This window comes from Leishmania mexicana, chromosome 34 (assembly GCF_000234665.1).
Source record: "Leishmania mexicana MHOM/GT/2001/U1103 complete genome, chromosome 34".
Lineage (NCBI taxonomy): Eukaryota > Euglenozoa > Kinetoplastea > Trypanosomatida > Trypanosomatidae > Leishmania > Leishmania mexicana.
The window spans coordinates 552,577-568,625 of NC_018338.1; the positions used below are offsets into that span (position 1 = coordinate 552,577).

The 16,049-nt window shown below is 56.9% G+C and overlaps 3 protein-coding genes across 3 annotated transcripts; 1 reads left to right on the forward strand and 2 right to left on the reverse strand.

Annotated features, from left to right (window-relative positions):
* Nucleotides 1–1,512: 1,512 nt before the first annotated feature.
* Nucleotides 1,513–3,513, forward strand: LMXM_34_1470 (putative choline/ethanolamine kinase; the record flags this gene model as incomplete). The annotated part of the gene is made up of 1 exon (XM_003879094.1): nt 1,513–3,513. One exon carries the CDS (start codon nt 1,513–1,515, stop codon nt 3,511–3,513), a length of 2,001 nt encoding a protein of 666 aa, XP_003879143.1.
* A 5,333-nt stretch (nt 3,514–8,846) lies between these two features.
* LMXM_34_1480 (arginase) lies at nt 8,847–9,836 on the reverse strand (the record flags this gene model as incomplete). The annotated part of the gene is made up of 1 exon (XM_003879095.1): nt 8,847–9,836. The coding sequence occupies one exon, from the start codon at nt 9,834–9,836 to the stop codon at nt 8,847–8,849; it is 990 nt and encodes a 329-aa protein (XP_003879144.1).
* Nucleotides 9,837–13,626: 3,790 nt separating this feature from the next.
* Nucleotides 13,627–14,448, reverse strand: LMXM_34_1490 (conserved hypothetical protein; the record flags this gene model as incomplete). Its single annotated transcript, XM_003879096.1, has 1 exon — nt 13,627–14,448. One exon carries the CDS (start codon nt 14,446–14,448, stop codon nt 13,627–13,629), a length of 822 nt encoding a protein of 273 aa, XP_003879145.1.
* Nucleotides 14,449–16,049: the final 1,601 nt, after the last annotated feature.

Here is a 16,049-nt window from a genome sequence, read left to right on the forward strand (position 1 = left end):
ACGCAAGCGAAAAAAAAGGGTATCTCTCTCTCCCCCCACTCGACACCTGCGGCAGGGTTGCTCCCTTTTTTTTGAATTACCGTTTTGTATCGCAGAAACTCGCAGCAGCGCGACCAAGACACTGTTCACTTGAAAGCAAGCATTCAAGAACACAAGAGTAGAAGGCTACTCGCTCGTAGCCCGCACGTACCAGTCCGGCCCAGGCAGTGATCGCACGTAGCCGGCCCCCCTCCTCCTCCCCCTTTCTCCCAGCCATCTGCCAACACAAGCACGTACGCGCAGAACCTTGCTGGGTGCCTCGCAAGTTAATGTTATCGCCTTCTCCTTTTTCTGTTGTATGAGGATGCGGTGAGATTGGGGAGGTGGAGGCGAGGCGAAATGACAAAGCGATGGGCGGACGGTTTGTGTGCGTGCCGTGCGCGGTCCTCTCGCGTCTGCGCATCACATATTGTCACTGGCGGATACCTTGTTGGTTTTCGCCCTTACTCTCGCCTCCCCTACTGGTGAAGCGAAAGAGGCTATGGGACTGCGCCTACATCTCCTCCACTTTCTCGTTTCTCCTGCCGCGCATTTTCCTACGCACAAACATGCCCGCGCCCCGACAACACGCATCTTGCGCCCCGCACAAATCAGTCGACCTCCTTTTCCCGGTTTCCACTCTCTTCAGTGTTTTTTTGTTCTACATACGTAATCGACCCCTCCCTTTTCCTCCCTCCTCTCCCCTCCCTTGCATCATCCCGTTGTGCCGTTAAACTGCAATCATATCCAACACCATCGCGAGGAAAGGGGGAAACATAAACGAGGAAGCAACATCTGTAGCAGTGTATCGTAACAGGTAGAGTTGTTGTGCACTGTGTTCATCACGGGCCTGAAAGAAAGCATACACCGACACCTCACACCCACACGGACACCGCTGTACAAGTGTTTAACAGAGCTGTATCAGCTGCAGCTGTCTCTCTTTTTTTTTGTCTTCGTTTCCTTCACTTCCCTGTCATCATCTTTTCGTTGTTTTCGACGCCCTTTTCGGCACCCCTCTTTTCCTTTTTCGTTAAATCGATCACCGCCTGCGACATACTTCAAAGAAAAACCGAGAAGTCCACTACGGCACTGTTTCTAACACACACACACACACACATTTTCGCCATTGCAAGTGCCGATCCATTCGTTCGTCTACTGGAATACGGCCACCTGCACCCCACAACTCCTCAACATCGCAGCTGTCTTGGCTTCTTCTGTTCTCGATTCTGAATTTTTTCTACTTTCTCAGGAGGAAAGCACTGAAGGACCTGTGGTGCTATCTTCTTCACCCGTGTCTGTGCGCATGCGCGAGCGCGGGGCACTCAATTCGGTCATTATCTTTAACCTCCTCGCTTTCACAATCGGCGATCTACTTGCCTCCTCTTCCTCCTCTGCGTCACCCTGCAGTCGCTACACCTCTCGGCGCTCTCCCCCCTCCTCGCTGCCCAACGCCCAACGCGCGTTCTGCACTCACGCGTGCAAACAAAGGGAGCAATGATGAGTGTGGACGATTCTGTGTTCCGCAATGTTAACATGCGCGACCTGATCACGCGCGCGGCGCACGAGCCGCCGCGGTCTGCTCTGTACGAGTACGTCAAGTCGCTCAAGAGCGAGAATTGTCAGAGCACACCTCTGTCGCTGGCGTCCGACGACTCGTTGGACTCCACCACACACTCCATGTACAACAGCATGGCGGACAACTTGTCGGAGTTGGGCGGCGCTACTGAGGATACCGAGACACGCGACTTAATCTACAAGCTGTGTCACTCGCTGCACAAGAAGGCAGTGCAGAAGATCGAGGGTTCCCGGCAGCATCGCCAGAGGTCGGTAGAGGTGGACGCGGAGCATGAGAAGAACATGTCACATATCGGAGACTGGATGCCGCTGTTGCACCTCTTCGACCCGCAGACGTTCTATGCGCTGCGAGGCACCCCCATGACGCTTGGCACCACTACTGAGCGTCCGCTCAGCCTTAACGTGGCAGAAAACCCGAAGGAGGCTTCGCAGCTGCTCTTGGGCGAGCTAGACGTCGAGAAGCTGTCGGGCGGCAACAGCAACCACGTGTACCGCCTAGCACACCCCGACTTCCCCGGCAAGACAGTACTGCTGCGCGTGTATGGCAGCGGTGACAGCGAGGCGATTGATCGATTCCGCGACGTGATGGCGATGCGCGAGATGAGCCGGGCGAGGCTGAGTCCGGCCGTCCTGCACTCCTTCAAGTGGGGCCGTGTCGAGGAGTTCATGGAAAACGTCGCGACGTGCTCGACGGATATGCTGCTTCGTAGTCCAACCCTGCTGGCGGAGGTGTGGTTGCTGGTACGCAAGATGCACAGCCTACCGTACGCCTCCTTCCTCCCGCAGAACGTCAACAAGGAGAAGATCCGCCACTTACTGCACCCGGTTCTCGCACACTGCCAATACGCCACCCCTGAGGAATACTGCGACCTCTTATCGACGCGCCTGAAGAAAGTGGTGCTGGCGAAAAAGAGCGACTACTACCTTGACAACACGAGTCAGAAGCTGATGGAGGACGCGTGCCCGTCCTCCTTCGAGCGCACATGCTTCCGCTTCCTGCGGCTCACCAGCAACCTAATTCTGGAGTCCTACCGCGCCTCCTTCGTGTTCTTCATTAGCGCCGAGGTGATGCTGCTGCGCGAGCTCCTCATGAAGCGGGCGGTGCCGCTCGTCTTCTCGCACAACGACTTGAACCCGGGCAACATCCTCCTGGCGTGGCGCAAGGTGCCGAAGGAGATGCGCCCGCAGGCTGCCAACGACGAGGATGAAGAGGACGAGGTGATGCCGGTGACCTCTGACCAGTCCACGGCCTTCAGTCGCAAATTCCTGTCCAAGAAGGGCCATCACCGGAACCTCGTGGACATGAAGGGCATCATCTTCATCGACTTCGAGTACACGGACGTGAACTACCGCTGCTTCGATCTTGGCAACACGATCTGCGAGCTCGACTACGACTACACCCGCGGCACCGCCGAGGGTGAGCCTGGCTTCATCAAGTACCACTACACGTTTCCCCCGGAGGAGTACAGGGAGCAGTGGAAGGGGTACCCAATGACGTACCCGCGTTGCCAGGAGCTCATCTACACCACATGGGAGAAGAGCGAACAGCATCGCCAGCGACACGGCGGCGAGGCACCGCCAGCGCCGGCGCCGTCGGAGATGCATCTCGGGCATATCTGCTTGAAAGGGCTTCAGGCATACTTCGCGGCCGCGGCACCCGCCGGCACCGCTCGCGACGCCACCACCCCGATCACCCGTGACGAGCTCACGGAAGTGTTTATTGGCACCATGTGCTCGCACCTCAGCTGGTCGCTGTGGTCCTTCGTGATGTGCGTCAATCCTGACGTGTGCACCAACAACGCTAGCGATGACCTCTTCGCCAAAGGGAGTAGCGGGCTCGACTACATCTACTACGGCAACTGCCGCTTGCAGGAGTACGTGGCGCTGAAGCAATGGATGCGAGACAAGCAGCTTATCTGAGAGGGCGCCCACGCCCACCGTTAAGGGGTGTTACTTGTTTCCACCATACCTGCATCTCCTTTCTATTGATGTGCGCCTGCGCTCCATGCTTCCTTGCCTTTTCCACTTGCGGCCCCTACCAGAGTAAGCGCGCGCGTTTTCCGTCGTCCTCTTTTTCTCCCCCCCCCTCCTCCTCGCGTGTGGAAGCGAGGTTCATGGGCAACGGCTCTTTCCCCTTTTTATTTCAGCCTCTTCACCCCCCCTCCTCCTCCCCTTCCCCTCCCCCACCCCCAGCGCTGATGTGTATGTGTATTTGTGGCACTCGGCTGTCTCAACGCCTTTCCACTTGTTCTCCTTTCGTTTCAATCCCCTCGATTCCCCCCTCACCCTTTCTTTCTCTCTCACCCCTTCTCTCCCTCCGTCGTTCGACTGCTGTTTTGTTTTCTCTGTTTTCATCTTTTCCTTAGCGCGTGGGCTCCTCTTGCGTTGCTCACCATACCTGTGTGCTCTTCCGACTCTTCCTCCTCGGCTCTCCCTTACGAAGCGAGGACGATGGGGCGGCACGTGCGCGACGGATACGTGAGGTGCATCATCATGTCTGTGTGTCTGGCTGTGCTCATTTTCTCGAGTAAAGCGGAGTAACGCAAGAAGCACCGAGACAACACGGTGCGCAAAACATTTGTTGAATAGCTTTGGTGATGCATGCGCGCATTCAGTCGGGGGGAGTTACTCCCTCAAACGAAGGCAGTATCTGTCCTTTTTCCCCTCCTAATGCGTCTTCCTCTGCGGGTCGGAACAGGTGCGTGCGCACGTTTCCCGACACACCAACCTGCCCACCACGCATGCACACAGCGACCGCACGAAGGTTGTTCCTATCGCGGTAAGCCTCTGTTTTCTTGAGTCACTGAAATTAAAAGCGCGAGGGCGCATATACTGCTTTTCAAAGAACAAGCACAAGCTCATTGGGGTGCCTGCGAGGCGCACGGCACTCCACCGTGCCCGCCTTTCCGTCGTCGTCCGCCATGCTTTTCCCGGCGCCGGTTTTGCCACCCCCCGCGCCCCTTCCGGGTGGTGGGCTCCGGCGCGCCTCTCTGCTACTCTTCCTTCCCCTCGCTGTTTCGCCTCGGCTGGTCGCCAGCCCCGCTCCCCCGGTTCCGCCTGGGGCCCAGCTGCCCTCCGCCGCTTCCCAAAGGGGCTCCCCTTTCGGCCCCCACGGAGGGGCGCGGGGTTCCCCGGCCAGGGCCGAACGGCCTAGCGCAATGGGCACGATCCGTGGCGCGGGTGCGCGGGGGAAATATGCTATTTCAACGTTGCCACTCTCGCGCCATGCGGCATGAGCCCGGCTCCAAGCTACCCGGCCACCGGAGCAGCGCCCCTCCGCCTCCAGCTCCACCAAATCACCCGCACCCCCGCAGGTCGCCTCGCTGCCGCTCCCACGCAACGCCATCCACGACCTGGCCCTGTCACCACCACAAGTGGCTCAGCATTTGGAAGGGGATAGGGAGGGATGGCGGACTGCTTGGCTTCCCCGCAGAGAGTGGAGGGGTTGCTGGGCTCTGAGGCGTACCACGCGCTGGGAGGCGTCCCCTGTGCCATCGGGGGTCCACACAAGGGGAAATTGAAAGGGAAAGAGACCGAAAAAGGGGGTCGGTGGATGCGATGGCATGGCAAGACGAAGCGGGTGTGGTAAGAGGAAGTGCGGACACATCCAACGGGTGGAGAGGGAAGATGGAAGACGGCGCAAGACGCAGGGCGTTGTCGGGATGCACACGTCAAAGCCCAGGAAACAAAGAACAGGTGTGTGCGATATGTGTGTCTGTGTGTGTGTGTGCACGCGTAGAGGCGATGGTGAACCGCAGATATCAGAGACACCACCAGAAAAACGAGAGAGGAAAAAGGTTGTGGGTGCTTGGGGCATTGAGTGAAAGGTAGAGGCGAGTGGGGACCGAGGAGACTCGATGAGGGGTGCTCGACGATGCTCAGCTGTCGTGGTGCTTCTCTCAGACCCGTCACGCACGCTCACCCGCACAGAATCCTACTCACCGCATTCCGCAGTGGAGGAGGGGGTCTGCAAACTTCAACATAAGGACGGACGAAGCTTCGCTGAGGGAAATATTTGCTTTCTTGATTTTTCTCATGGGCATCTTAGTCCACTTTTCGCTTGGCTTGGCGCATGTCAAGACCGGTAACGACGAGACGCAGGTACGCCGATTCGTGTGCTTACACACACACGCCAAGGGAAAATGCATAAGCCTTGCAGACGCGCGCTTTCTGCGTTGACCATCTGAGGCACTCGCATACTCGTGCGTTTCCGACGACGACATCATCACGGGAGAGAGGACGAGGAGGAGGGGCCGAAGGCAGTTGCATCCCTTGCCCCCCTCCTCCCCCTTCCCCTTTCTCACGTCCTCCGCCCCGCTTCACATCGTCATTGCTGCTGGTCCGTTGCATCATCCTCTGCGCACTCTCAACAAAAAAAAACATGCCTGTTTTTTAAAAATATTACTATTCCTTTGCTTCCGTCGGGTGGTGGTTGGACGCACGCACCCCCCCCTCATCAACGAACAGGTATTCGTAATGAAAAAACAAAACATATATACAGAGGGGGTGGGCGGGAGATGGAGAGAGAGGGCGGGAGACAGGCAGACGGTCAGGTGGGCTAGCACAGAGCTTCCCTTACAACGAAGAAAAAAAGAGAAGGCGTTAAGAAAGAGAGGGCGCGAAACACCGGGCCAGAGAACGACGCAAGAGAGAAACGGGGAAAAACAAAAAAGTTCGAATGCAAAACGTTAGAGAGGGAGGGAGGGAGGGAAGGTGTGTGTGTGTGGTAGTGGTGGTGGGGGATCCGCGCTTGCCCAGACGCGAGAGATTCCCCTCCCCCTGCCCGCCTAGGACAAGACACGAGTTGACGAAACAGGCACCACTCCTCCCCATCCATCTTACCCCTTTTCTGCTGCTTCCTTCCTTTTGGCTTTTCAGTGGAGAAGTTATCGTCGTCAAGAGGCGCAAGCAAGCGAACCCCTCCTCCAAAAAAAAGAGAGAACCCCACTTTTATAGACACTTGCCACAACCACGCACGCCCATAGCGAGTGCGTGGGTGGATGCGGAAGTGCTTGATGGCGGTGAACGACGTCGGCGAGGACGCAGGGGGGGGGAAGTCGGGACTTGGTCGGAGGCTGAGGTTTGCACCAATTCGCTCACGTCGTGAGGGTGGAAAAAGTGCTTTCCTTGATCAATGCTTGACAGCTAATTAAAAACAACAACAGAGGAGGAAGGAAAAGAAGTCCCAGTGGAGCCCAAATCAGGCACACGCGCGCATGCGGGTACGGGTTCATAAAAAGCGAAGCGTCTGTGTGTGTGTGTCCCTTCTCGCGCCACCTCCTCAACCTCCCTTCCACCCCTACCCCTCCTCCCCCCTCCCTTCCTGGTTCTATGCGGTGCCGCCCGCAGCAAAGGGAGGAGGAGGAGGGGGGGGATCGAAACGGAAGAAATGGAGAATACTTCTTCCGCAGCTGCATGAGTAAGAGTCGTCGAGAGAGCCAGCGGCAAGTCGCGAGGGAGATGAGGGAAGAGAGGGGGGGGGGAGGGAGTGAAGAACTCCAATCAGGTGCACCGATGCTGTACAGACGCAAGCGCGAAAAAGGAAGAGGCCAAAGACGTACATAGTTGCACATTCCCCGACACATATTCAGCTGCAAGAGCAACGGCAACACAGACAGCAGCAATAATAGCAACAACAACAAACAAACAAAGCCCATGGAAGAACGGTGAAAAAAGAGATGAGATGTTCGGTGTGCTGCGTCGTGTTACCGTCGCGGTGGTGGGGATCGAGAAGCAAACGCGTAGGAGGCGACGAGAAGATGCTCCCTGCCACTGTGAGTGAGTGCTGAGGAAAAGCTGAAGATACGAGAGAGAGAGAGACGAAGGCACGCGGGTATATATCAAGCCGACAATATGATATTATTACCGAACAGCGACAAAGAAAGCTTTGCAAGAGGGCACTGCAACATCCGAAGAACACCCTCCCTCTCCTTGAAAAAAAAGGGCCATGGGCAAGTTTCTGCAATATGGGCACATGTCCCTAATCCGCCATCTGTTTTTCCCTTCTATGCCGTTTGCCTTGTGTGTTTATGTTCCCGCTACGGACCGTCTCTCTCTCTCCCTTCCATCGTTGCTGCCTGAACAGACACTCCCCCCACCGCGCATGCCGGTACAGGGCATGTACACTATAGCAGCACGCGTCTGTTTCTCTGACGGCCCCGCTTCTTCTCACCTCCACATCACCGCTTCCGATGACGTCTTCACGGCACTTCTCAAGCGAGGGGCGGGGGTGGGGTTTTTCCGTTACTGCTTTCGCTTTTATCTCCAGCTCTTGACTCCCATCCCTACCACTTGCTCGTTATACTTTTGTGTGTTCTGCTAGTTTTCCGTTTGCTGAGGTCGAGGTGTGAAAAAGGGAAGGGGAGGGAGACAGAAGACAACTAACGTAGAGCGAAAACATGAAAAGGACGACAAGAGAATCAACGGCTGATAAAACCCATCAAGGTAGCCATAACACCAACAACTAGAGATAGAGGAGAGAGGAACGGGCGGCTGATCTACGGAGCGCGAGAGTGAAGGAGAGCAAGAAACAACAGTGGTCGTGGTGGCGACCTCACACACCCTCCGTTCTCTCCTGTCCATGCCCCATCTCCCCTTCTTTCGTCTGACCTGCTGACCTCGTTTTCGGGTTGTTTTCCAGGCGGTGACTTACTTCCGCTAGCATGCGACACACATACACACACACACGCACGCAAGGAACGGGAAGGGATGCAGGCCTTTGGTAATGTTGATCACATCAGCCACTGCACATGACATGTCTCTCCTCATTCCCCTGATACGTTGCGTGTGTGCGTGTGCGCCTGACTCCGTGTTCCCACAGAGGCGCGTTTACACTCCCTGGACACGACTCCTCGACCAAATCGAGAGATGAACCGACATAGAAAGATGGAGGTAAGGGGGGGGGCATATACATAGATATAGATAGATATAAATATAGATCTGTGTGTGCGCAGAGGTGCACGCGAGCAATTTTTCAACGTCTTGGGGGGTGGTGGTGGGGGGGGGAGCACATGCACATGTGCGTGTGTGTGTGTGCGGGGATGAGGGATTCGAAAACACGTAGAAGAGAGAACGGGAGAAGAGACCAAGGAAGAAAAGAAGCGATAAAAAATAATTAATGGCGAACAAACAAAAGAAGAGGAGGAATCGTTGAAAAGCGAAGCGGAAGACAGGAACAGAAAAGGGAACGCACCAACGACAACCGGCGCTTTCCGTCCCAGACACACGCTTGAGGAGAGTGCGCACACACGCGTCTATAGCTTGGAGCTCGTATGCGGAGTGTAAAGAAGTGTCTCTCCCATCATGCAGCGTGCGATGGCGCAGCCGACGGAGATGGTGTCGTTCACGTGCGATTCCGTAGCGGCGAGGAGCGGGTTGCACTCCACCACGTCCAGAGCGACAAGACGACCGCACTCGGCGATACGCTCGCACAAGAACAACGCCTCGCGGAAAGAGAGGCCGCCACGCACGGGAGTGCCCGTCGCCGGGACGTAGAGGGGGTCGATCGTGTCCACGTCGTATGACACCATCACCGGCTCCGTACCCTTCGGCGAGACGGCTTCGATCGCCATGGACACCACCTTGTCTATGCCGTAGCGGTCCACGTGATGCATGCTGAAGGCGGCGATGTTCAGGTCGTGCAGGATCTTCTTCTCCTCGTCGTCCACAGCACGCAGACCAATGTAGGCAATCTTGTTCGGCTTCAGCACCTGCGGTACCCACGAAAAGCACTCGGGAATGTTCTCGCGATCAAGCCCCAACAGGATCGATAAGGGGCAGCCGTGCAAGTTGCCGGAGACCGTGCCAGACATAGTGTTGATGTCCGCGTGGGCGTCCACCCAAATCACCCCGGCATCCGGGTGCACGGACAACACACCGGCCACCGTGCCGAGGGCGATGGAGTGATCGCCACCGATGGTGAGAGGAAAGCGACCCTGCTCGGCCACCCTGCGCACACACTTGTAGATCTTCTCCGTGCACTCCGCTGTCAGCCTCGGGCGCTTGACACGACCGATCCTGTCGCCATTATCGCTCGCCTTGCGAGCCTCAACAACCTTGCCGTCGAACACCCTCTCGAGCCTTGTATCCCATCCAAGCTTCTCCATGTCCTGCTGCAGTCCCTGCTTGAGGAGGTAGTCAGGACCCAGCTCTACCCCACTGTGCGGTTGGCCGCCGGAGAAGGGGGCAAGCACAATGCTCATCTTCTTCTCCTTGTAGAACTTGTACTGCTGCACGTGCTCCATGATGAACGGGAGGGGGTGGGGGTTGGCTGCGGATATCGGTGGGGTGGGTGCCGGTGAGACTGGATGACAAACGGCAGGCCTGCCTCCTTTTTTTGTTTTTCTTGGTTCGTATGCGGGGGTTGCGTTTTCCTGTTTCGCTTGAAAGCAAATTTCGGTTGAATGCAATGAATAACGTGTGAGGGAAGGGAATAGAACAGAAGAGAAGGGAAGGGAGGAGCACTACGGTGCTTTACCTTGTCGTGTCGTTGCTTCAAGGGCCAAATTTTAATTCTCTGCGAGGAGGAGCAGGGCAGGATAACAGCGTTGGGGGGAGGGGGGGGAGGTGGGGAGACGTACACGTACACGTTATATGTATATGTGTGTGTGTGTAAAGTCATCGCGTACAAGTGGAGCAGATGAGACGGGAGAGACGTTTTTGTTCAACATGTCGACCTTGCCATGCGGCATGAGCCCGGCTCCACGCTACCCGGCCACCGGAGCAGCGCCCCTCCGCCTCCAGCTCCACCAAATCACCCGCACCCCCGCAGGTCGCCTCGCTGCCGCTCCCACGCAACGCCATCCACGACCTGGCCCTGTCACCACCACAAGTGGCTCAGCATTTGGCAGGGGATAGGGAGGGATGGCGGACTGCTTGGCTTCCCCGCAGAGAGTGGAGGGGTTGCTGGGCTCTGAGGCGTACCACGCGCTGGGAGGCGTCCCCTGTGCCATCGGGGTGGAGCTGAGCGAAGAAAGAGGGAGGGGGAGGGGGATGTGACTACGAGTGAAACATGCGGTGCGTGGCGTGCGACCGCAGGCTTCATCGACTCGGAGGGTGTTTTCTCTCACCACTTACGCAACACTAAAGGCGCAGGCATAAAAAGAAAATAATCGACAACGATCTGTCACTGGCGCACTGCTGTTGTGGAGGAGGGAGACAAGCATGCGTACTGAAGGCCAACGTATCACCCCGAATTATCTCGCTGGGTAATGAAGGAGTCAGTCCACATGCTCGTGCACACACATAGAGGGATGGGGGGGGGATTAGCGGAGATACGGCTCAAGGCGAGACCGTTAGCGCCAGATACACCACAGGGCCGTTCACACCCGTGCTCGCCACCTCGGTGGCGTCATCTCCGGCCACCCCTGTAGCGAAGGCCGGAGGACACGATGGAATGTATCCAAGTCCATCGAGGAGGGTGATGGTGGTAAAGGGGGGCCACACCAGCACGGGCTGCGCCTCATCATACATGGTTGTGACGCACACGCCCAACCTGTTCCACGCGCTCATCGTAAAAAAAAAAACACCGAGCGAAAAGTAGCTTCGCATGTGCGGCCTGTCCGGTTGTGCAGCGAGTCACCGCCGCGTGTACAGTGCCCACGGCAGCCTCGTCAAGCTGACCGTATCGCAGTACCTCTGACTCAGCTTTGGTGATCACAACGTGGCATCCAATGGGGAAGCGAGCGTCCGCCTGCGGCGGCAGAAAGCCCTCTCGAACGTTGAGGGAGGTGAGGTAGTTCGTGTTCGACCGCTTCGTTGCCGGGTCACCGTAGCCGCCAACGCTTCAGCCTGACTGATACACGCTTTGTCACAGGACCGCGGTGAGTGTCTCGAAGGCGAAGACCCAACCCTTGCCGTCCGCTGGCGCTGCACAGCGCGGAAGTTTGCCGAATGCGGGCGGCGCTGCGGCGCTGCCGTGTCCAACGCCACCACCGACGCCGCCGCCCCATTTCTTCCAGCTGCCTTTAGCTTTCTATACAGCTCTGTCAGGTGCTGCATGACGAACAGGACGCCGTGTGCGTCGCACAAGGAGTGCGAGATGCGCACCACGAGAGGGCACCTCACAATGTGCTCGAGGGATCGGTTGTACGGGGCAGAGAGGGCATTTGCCCGCTGCCGGCAAGTTGAACAGTGACAGCACACATTGCACGCGCAGGGTGTTATCACAGGTGACCTCCAGGAAGAGAGCGCCACTGCCGAGGTGGCTGACCATGCACTCACCGTTGGGCAGCAGCACAAGCCAATCGGAGAGCTGAGGGTAGAAGCCGAGCAGGTGCGGCATGGCCTGCTGAAGCACATCTGCGCTCGAGACGCCACAGGAAGAGGTCGACGGTGTCTGCTGCCTTTCGGTGAAGCTTGGGTACTCGCAGACGTGCGCGATGGCGATGGGGAACCATGAGGGCTATGGGGGCTTTCATGGGCCGGAGGTGAAATGACTGTATGGGGAAGAGGCCTGCTGCGACGCGAGTGGTCGCTGCCACTGCATCATCTGCATCTGTGCGACAGTGCACCGGGGTGGCCCGCAGCGTGTGAACGCAGTCCTCTCTGATAGTGTCCCTTGTAGAAGTAGAGCACTGCGTCAATGGACACGAGCGCGCGCACACGTGCGTCTATACTCAGGAAGACTGGAATGCAAGAGGACGCGTAGTGAGAGAGAGGGACCGTGAAGAGGGGTGGGTGTGGGAAGGCTATCAATAACCGCGGTACAAGGTGTTCCCATTTCGCATGCCATTATGATGTGCGCACAAAAGAAGCGCGCCTGTGCGAGGGCGGTCTCTCCATCCGCATGAATAGGTGTGTGTGTGTGTGTGTGTGTGTGTGTGCGGACACACGTGCGCGCGAAGAATCAATGCACAGATGAAAAGTGGATGGCGGCAGCAAGGAAAGGGAAAGAGCCGAAACGGATGGGCACCCACGGGAGAGCGCATCGGCACTTACGTCGACAGCGACCGCTTGCCGCTCATCTCCCCCTTCTTCCAAAGGTCTTCACATGCACACATTCACCACCAAGGCGAGAGAGAAAGGATAAGGGGGAAGGGAAGACAGGAACACACCTCCGTGCTATTCACGCAGGCCCACCGTGCGCATTGTTTCGCTCTCTGCATAGGTGGTGCATCGAGGCAGATGCGCTTGTTGTTGTCTTGGCTGCTGATGTCTCTAGAACCCTTGCGTGCGGAAGGCTGAGGCATGGGTGGGGTGGGGATGAGATGTGATGTGAGGGGAAGGAGGGGGGGGGAGAGGGCGAGAGGCACGAAGCCTGGAGAGAGGCGAGAGACTAAACAACCAAAGAAAGAAGGGAGACGGACACGACAGCGTTTTCTTATTCTTCTTATTTTCTTTTTTTCGAACGACGTATGAGAAAGGACAGAGGATGGTGAGGAGAGCGTGGCGCAGGCGTGCATGAGGGACATGGTGATGGCGAGATGATAAACGGCCGTGTGCCGACATACCCCACAAATACACGCACACATTGACGAGGGGGGGGGGCAGCGCCAGCACTCGGAGAGAGATGTGGAGACAGACTGGGATCCGCAACCCCAACAAAGAAAGAGTATAGAAAAGCAACGGTGAACAAACAACGCAAGAAGCGGGTCTTGGATCGGCGATGAAGGCTGATCAGCAAACAACGAACAACAAGAGATTGATAGTGGTTACGGCCACCCAAGTTCTTCCGCCTTCCACTTTCTTCTACCTGACGAATTCTGCGAGATCGTCGTGCCAGTCGTGAATTGCCGTGCCCCGACCGAGAGTTGCAATGCGCAGCCGCGGCCGCATCAGAAAGGAAAAGCACCGGAGAGAGGGAGTGAGGAAGATGGAGAGATGGCGATGCTATATATGCGTGGACGCGCGCCATGCTAGTGGATGGGCTTTCTCTCTCACCGAAAGTTCAAAAAACCGTCGACGTCCTCGAAGGTGACGGGGGTGGGGCAGGAAAGGGAAGGTGGAGGGAAGAGGGGCATGGCAGACGCGGGGACACGTGTGCCATCCACACCTTCCTTTACCTTACTGCCCATCCGCTTTCGTGGCCGCGTGTCATCCCACGGACGCGTTCTGCAAGACGTTCCACGGAAGAAGAAAGAGTTCGATCGTCGCCAACTCGAGCAGCGGCTCCGTTACAGCCGATGAAGCCCTTCGGTCGCGCGCCGATGCGTTCGCTTCTTCAGCGGCGCCGCTGCCGGAGCTCGTGACCTTGCGAAGCACCACTGTACACTGCGGTGGCACCGCGAAAACATCTGGCCTCAACTTCGTGGGGTAGTAGTTGTAGAAATCCACTGTGATCAGATCGTAGGCGACTTTCCACAACTGCAGGTGACTCTCGTGCCCGGTGGAAAGGACGAGCTCATCGAACATGGGGTGGCCGAAAAAGCGCCAATTCGGCGGCTCATAGGAGGCCTCGGTGATCTTACTCGGCTCGAGGTCTGAACGCGCGCTTAGCTCTAGTCGCCACGGAATTGCCATTGATACCGCCGCGTCCGCGTCCGTCGTGTTCCGTACGTAGAAGCTCTGCTCCACCAACGGTGTTTGATCGTACCGTTCCATACCACTAAAGCGGGTCACCGGCACGCCGCGAACCACTGACTCGCGCGAGGACGCGGTGTAGCGCCGCGGCACGCAGAAGGGTGCGACCTTGTGTGGCAGATAGAAGACGTGGCAGCGCTGACGAGGGCCTTCGTCATTTCCGCCCTTGCCATCTCCTGCCTGCGCAGCGTCACCGCCACTTGGTGTGTCGAAGAAAAAAAAGCCGCGCAGGTGGCGGTTGTCTAAGAGGAAGGAGGTGCGCTGCCCACGGTGCACCTGATCCACACGAACAGCATCAGCGGCCCTGTCCACGTACAGCTGCCCAATCTGCGTCATGGGCGGGATATTTTCCAGGGGCATCGTGGTAGCGATCGCGACCGTGTAGCTCTATGCGAACTCGACACCGCAAAACGGGTGGAGTGTGTGGTCTTGACGCCTATAGTCATCGCACTCGCTTCGTGAGCCTCTATTACCTCTTCACTCCATGTCTTCTGCCGCATACTTGGGCGGCTCGGCGACGAGGCAAAGCCCGCACACAGTGATAAGGATGGCGCAGAGCACCAACACAGCACTACATCGGTGCGCAGCAACGCGACAGTTGATTGCGCACATGACTGTGTAGCTTGTACGCGCTCGTATCTGGCGCCCTTTTACCTGTTGGGCTGCGTGAGTGCCTGGCTGCTGCTTCTGTCTGGACTTTACCGCTGCTTTCCCGCCTTCCACCTTGTTTTTCTTCTGAGTTGAGGTCCTCCTATGTAGCAAAGCGTGCGAGCGTGAAGACACTCATATGTGTGTGAGAGAGGGGAGAGAGGGGCGCTGGACGCACCATCGGCGTAGAGGCAAAAAAGTGAAGGGAGAGGAATGTGACGGACGGTAATGACATTCACGCACCTTGGAAAAGGAACAGTAAACAGCCCATCGACTGGTTTCGCCTTCCACGGTGGAGACACTGTGCGACATACATGCCCCACTCAACCCGCGGGTGTGCCACATGCGCGGCCACCCTTTCCTGAGCTACTCGCAGCGCGACCACGGCATTCACCCCTGTGTTTTCGCGTCGCCGTCGGTTTCTCTTGTCTCATATGTGTGTAACGCAATCAGTAGCAAAACACATATTCACACAAACATGAAGCGACAGACGAAGAAAAGAAAAACAAAGCCAACAGGAAAAACAGCCGAGAAGGAAAACAGCAGCACCTATCCCACCAACTTTTCGATGAGGGGAGAAGGGAGGGAGGGAGGGAGGGAGGGGGGGGGAGTGAGAGCAGGTGAACAGACAAACAAGAATGGGAGAGGAAGATAAGAAAAGGTGCGAGCAGTGCCATACATATACATACACAAAGACAGTCAGGCACATACATACACGTTCGCACGTCTGCACGCCCGTCCCTCTGCTCCCCCGTTCCATCGGCTTCGGTGACAGTTTTGCTTGCTTCATTTTTTTTTTCGTTTCTTTTTTCTCTCTCTCGTCTGTGACGCGCTCACACATGTTTCGATGCACGCGCTCGCGCTTGTTATGTATGTCCTTTGTGTCTGTCTATTGGAGGCGACACTTTCCTTTATATCCATATATATATATATATATATATATATCGTCTTACGGCTGGCTTGATGGGGTTCCTCCAACACAAACGTACACATACATATATAGGAGAGAGACAGGCAGGTACAGCTCCAACTGGCGCGCATGCCCCCCCCCCCTTCCTCCCTCCCTCCTCCTCTCCGACTTCCACACAGAATGACCACAACGCGGTGCGCAAGGAGATACTTCACCCCGTAAAAGGAGCGGAAGCGGCTTTACTCCGACGGGCGACATGAAGGCACGAACGCCGCCACGAACAGCGTAGAGCTTCATCCAAACATACTGCACGTTTTGCGCGTGGTCGACTGGGTTGGGGGAGTGCAGGCGTGTGTGTGTGTGTGTGTGTGGGCCTTTT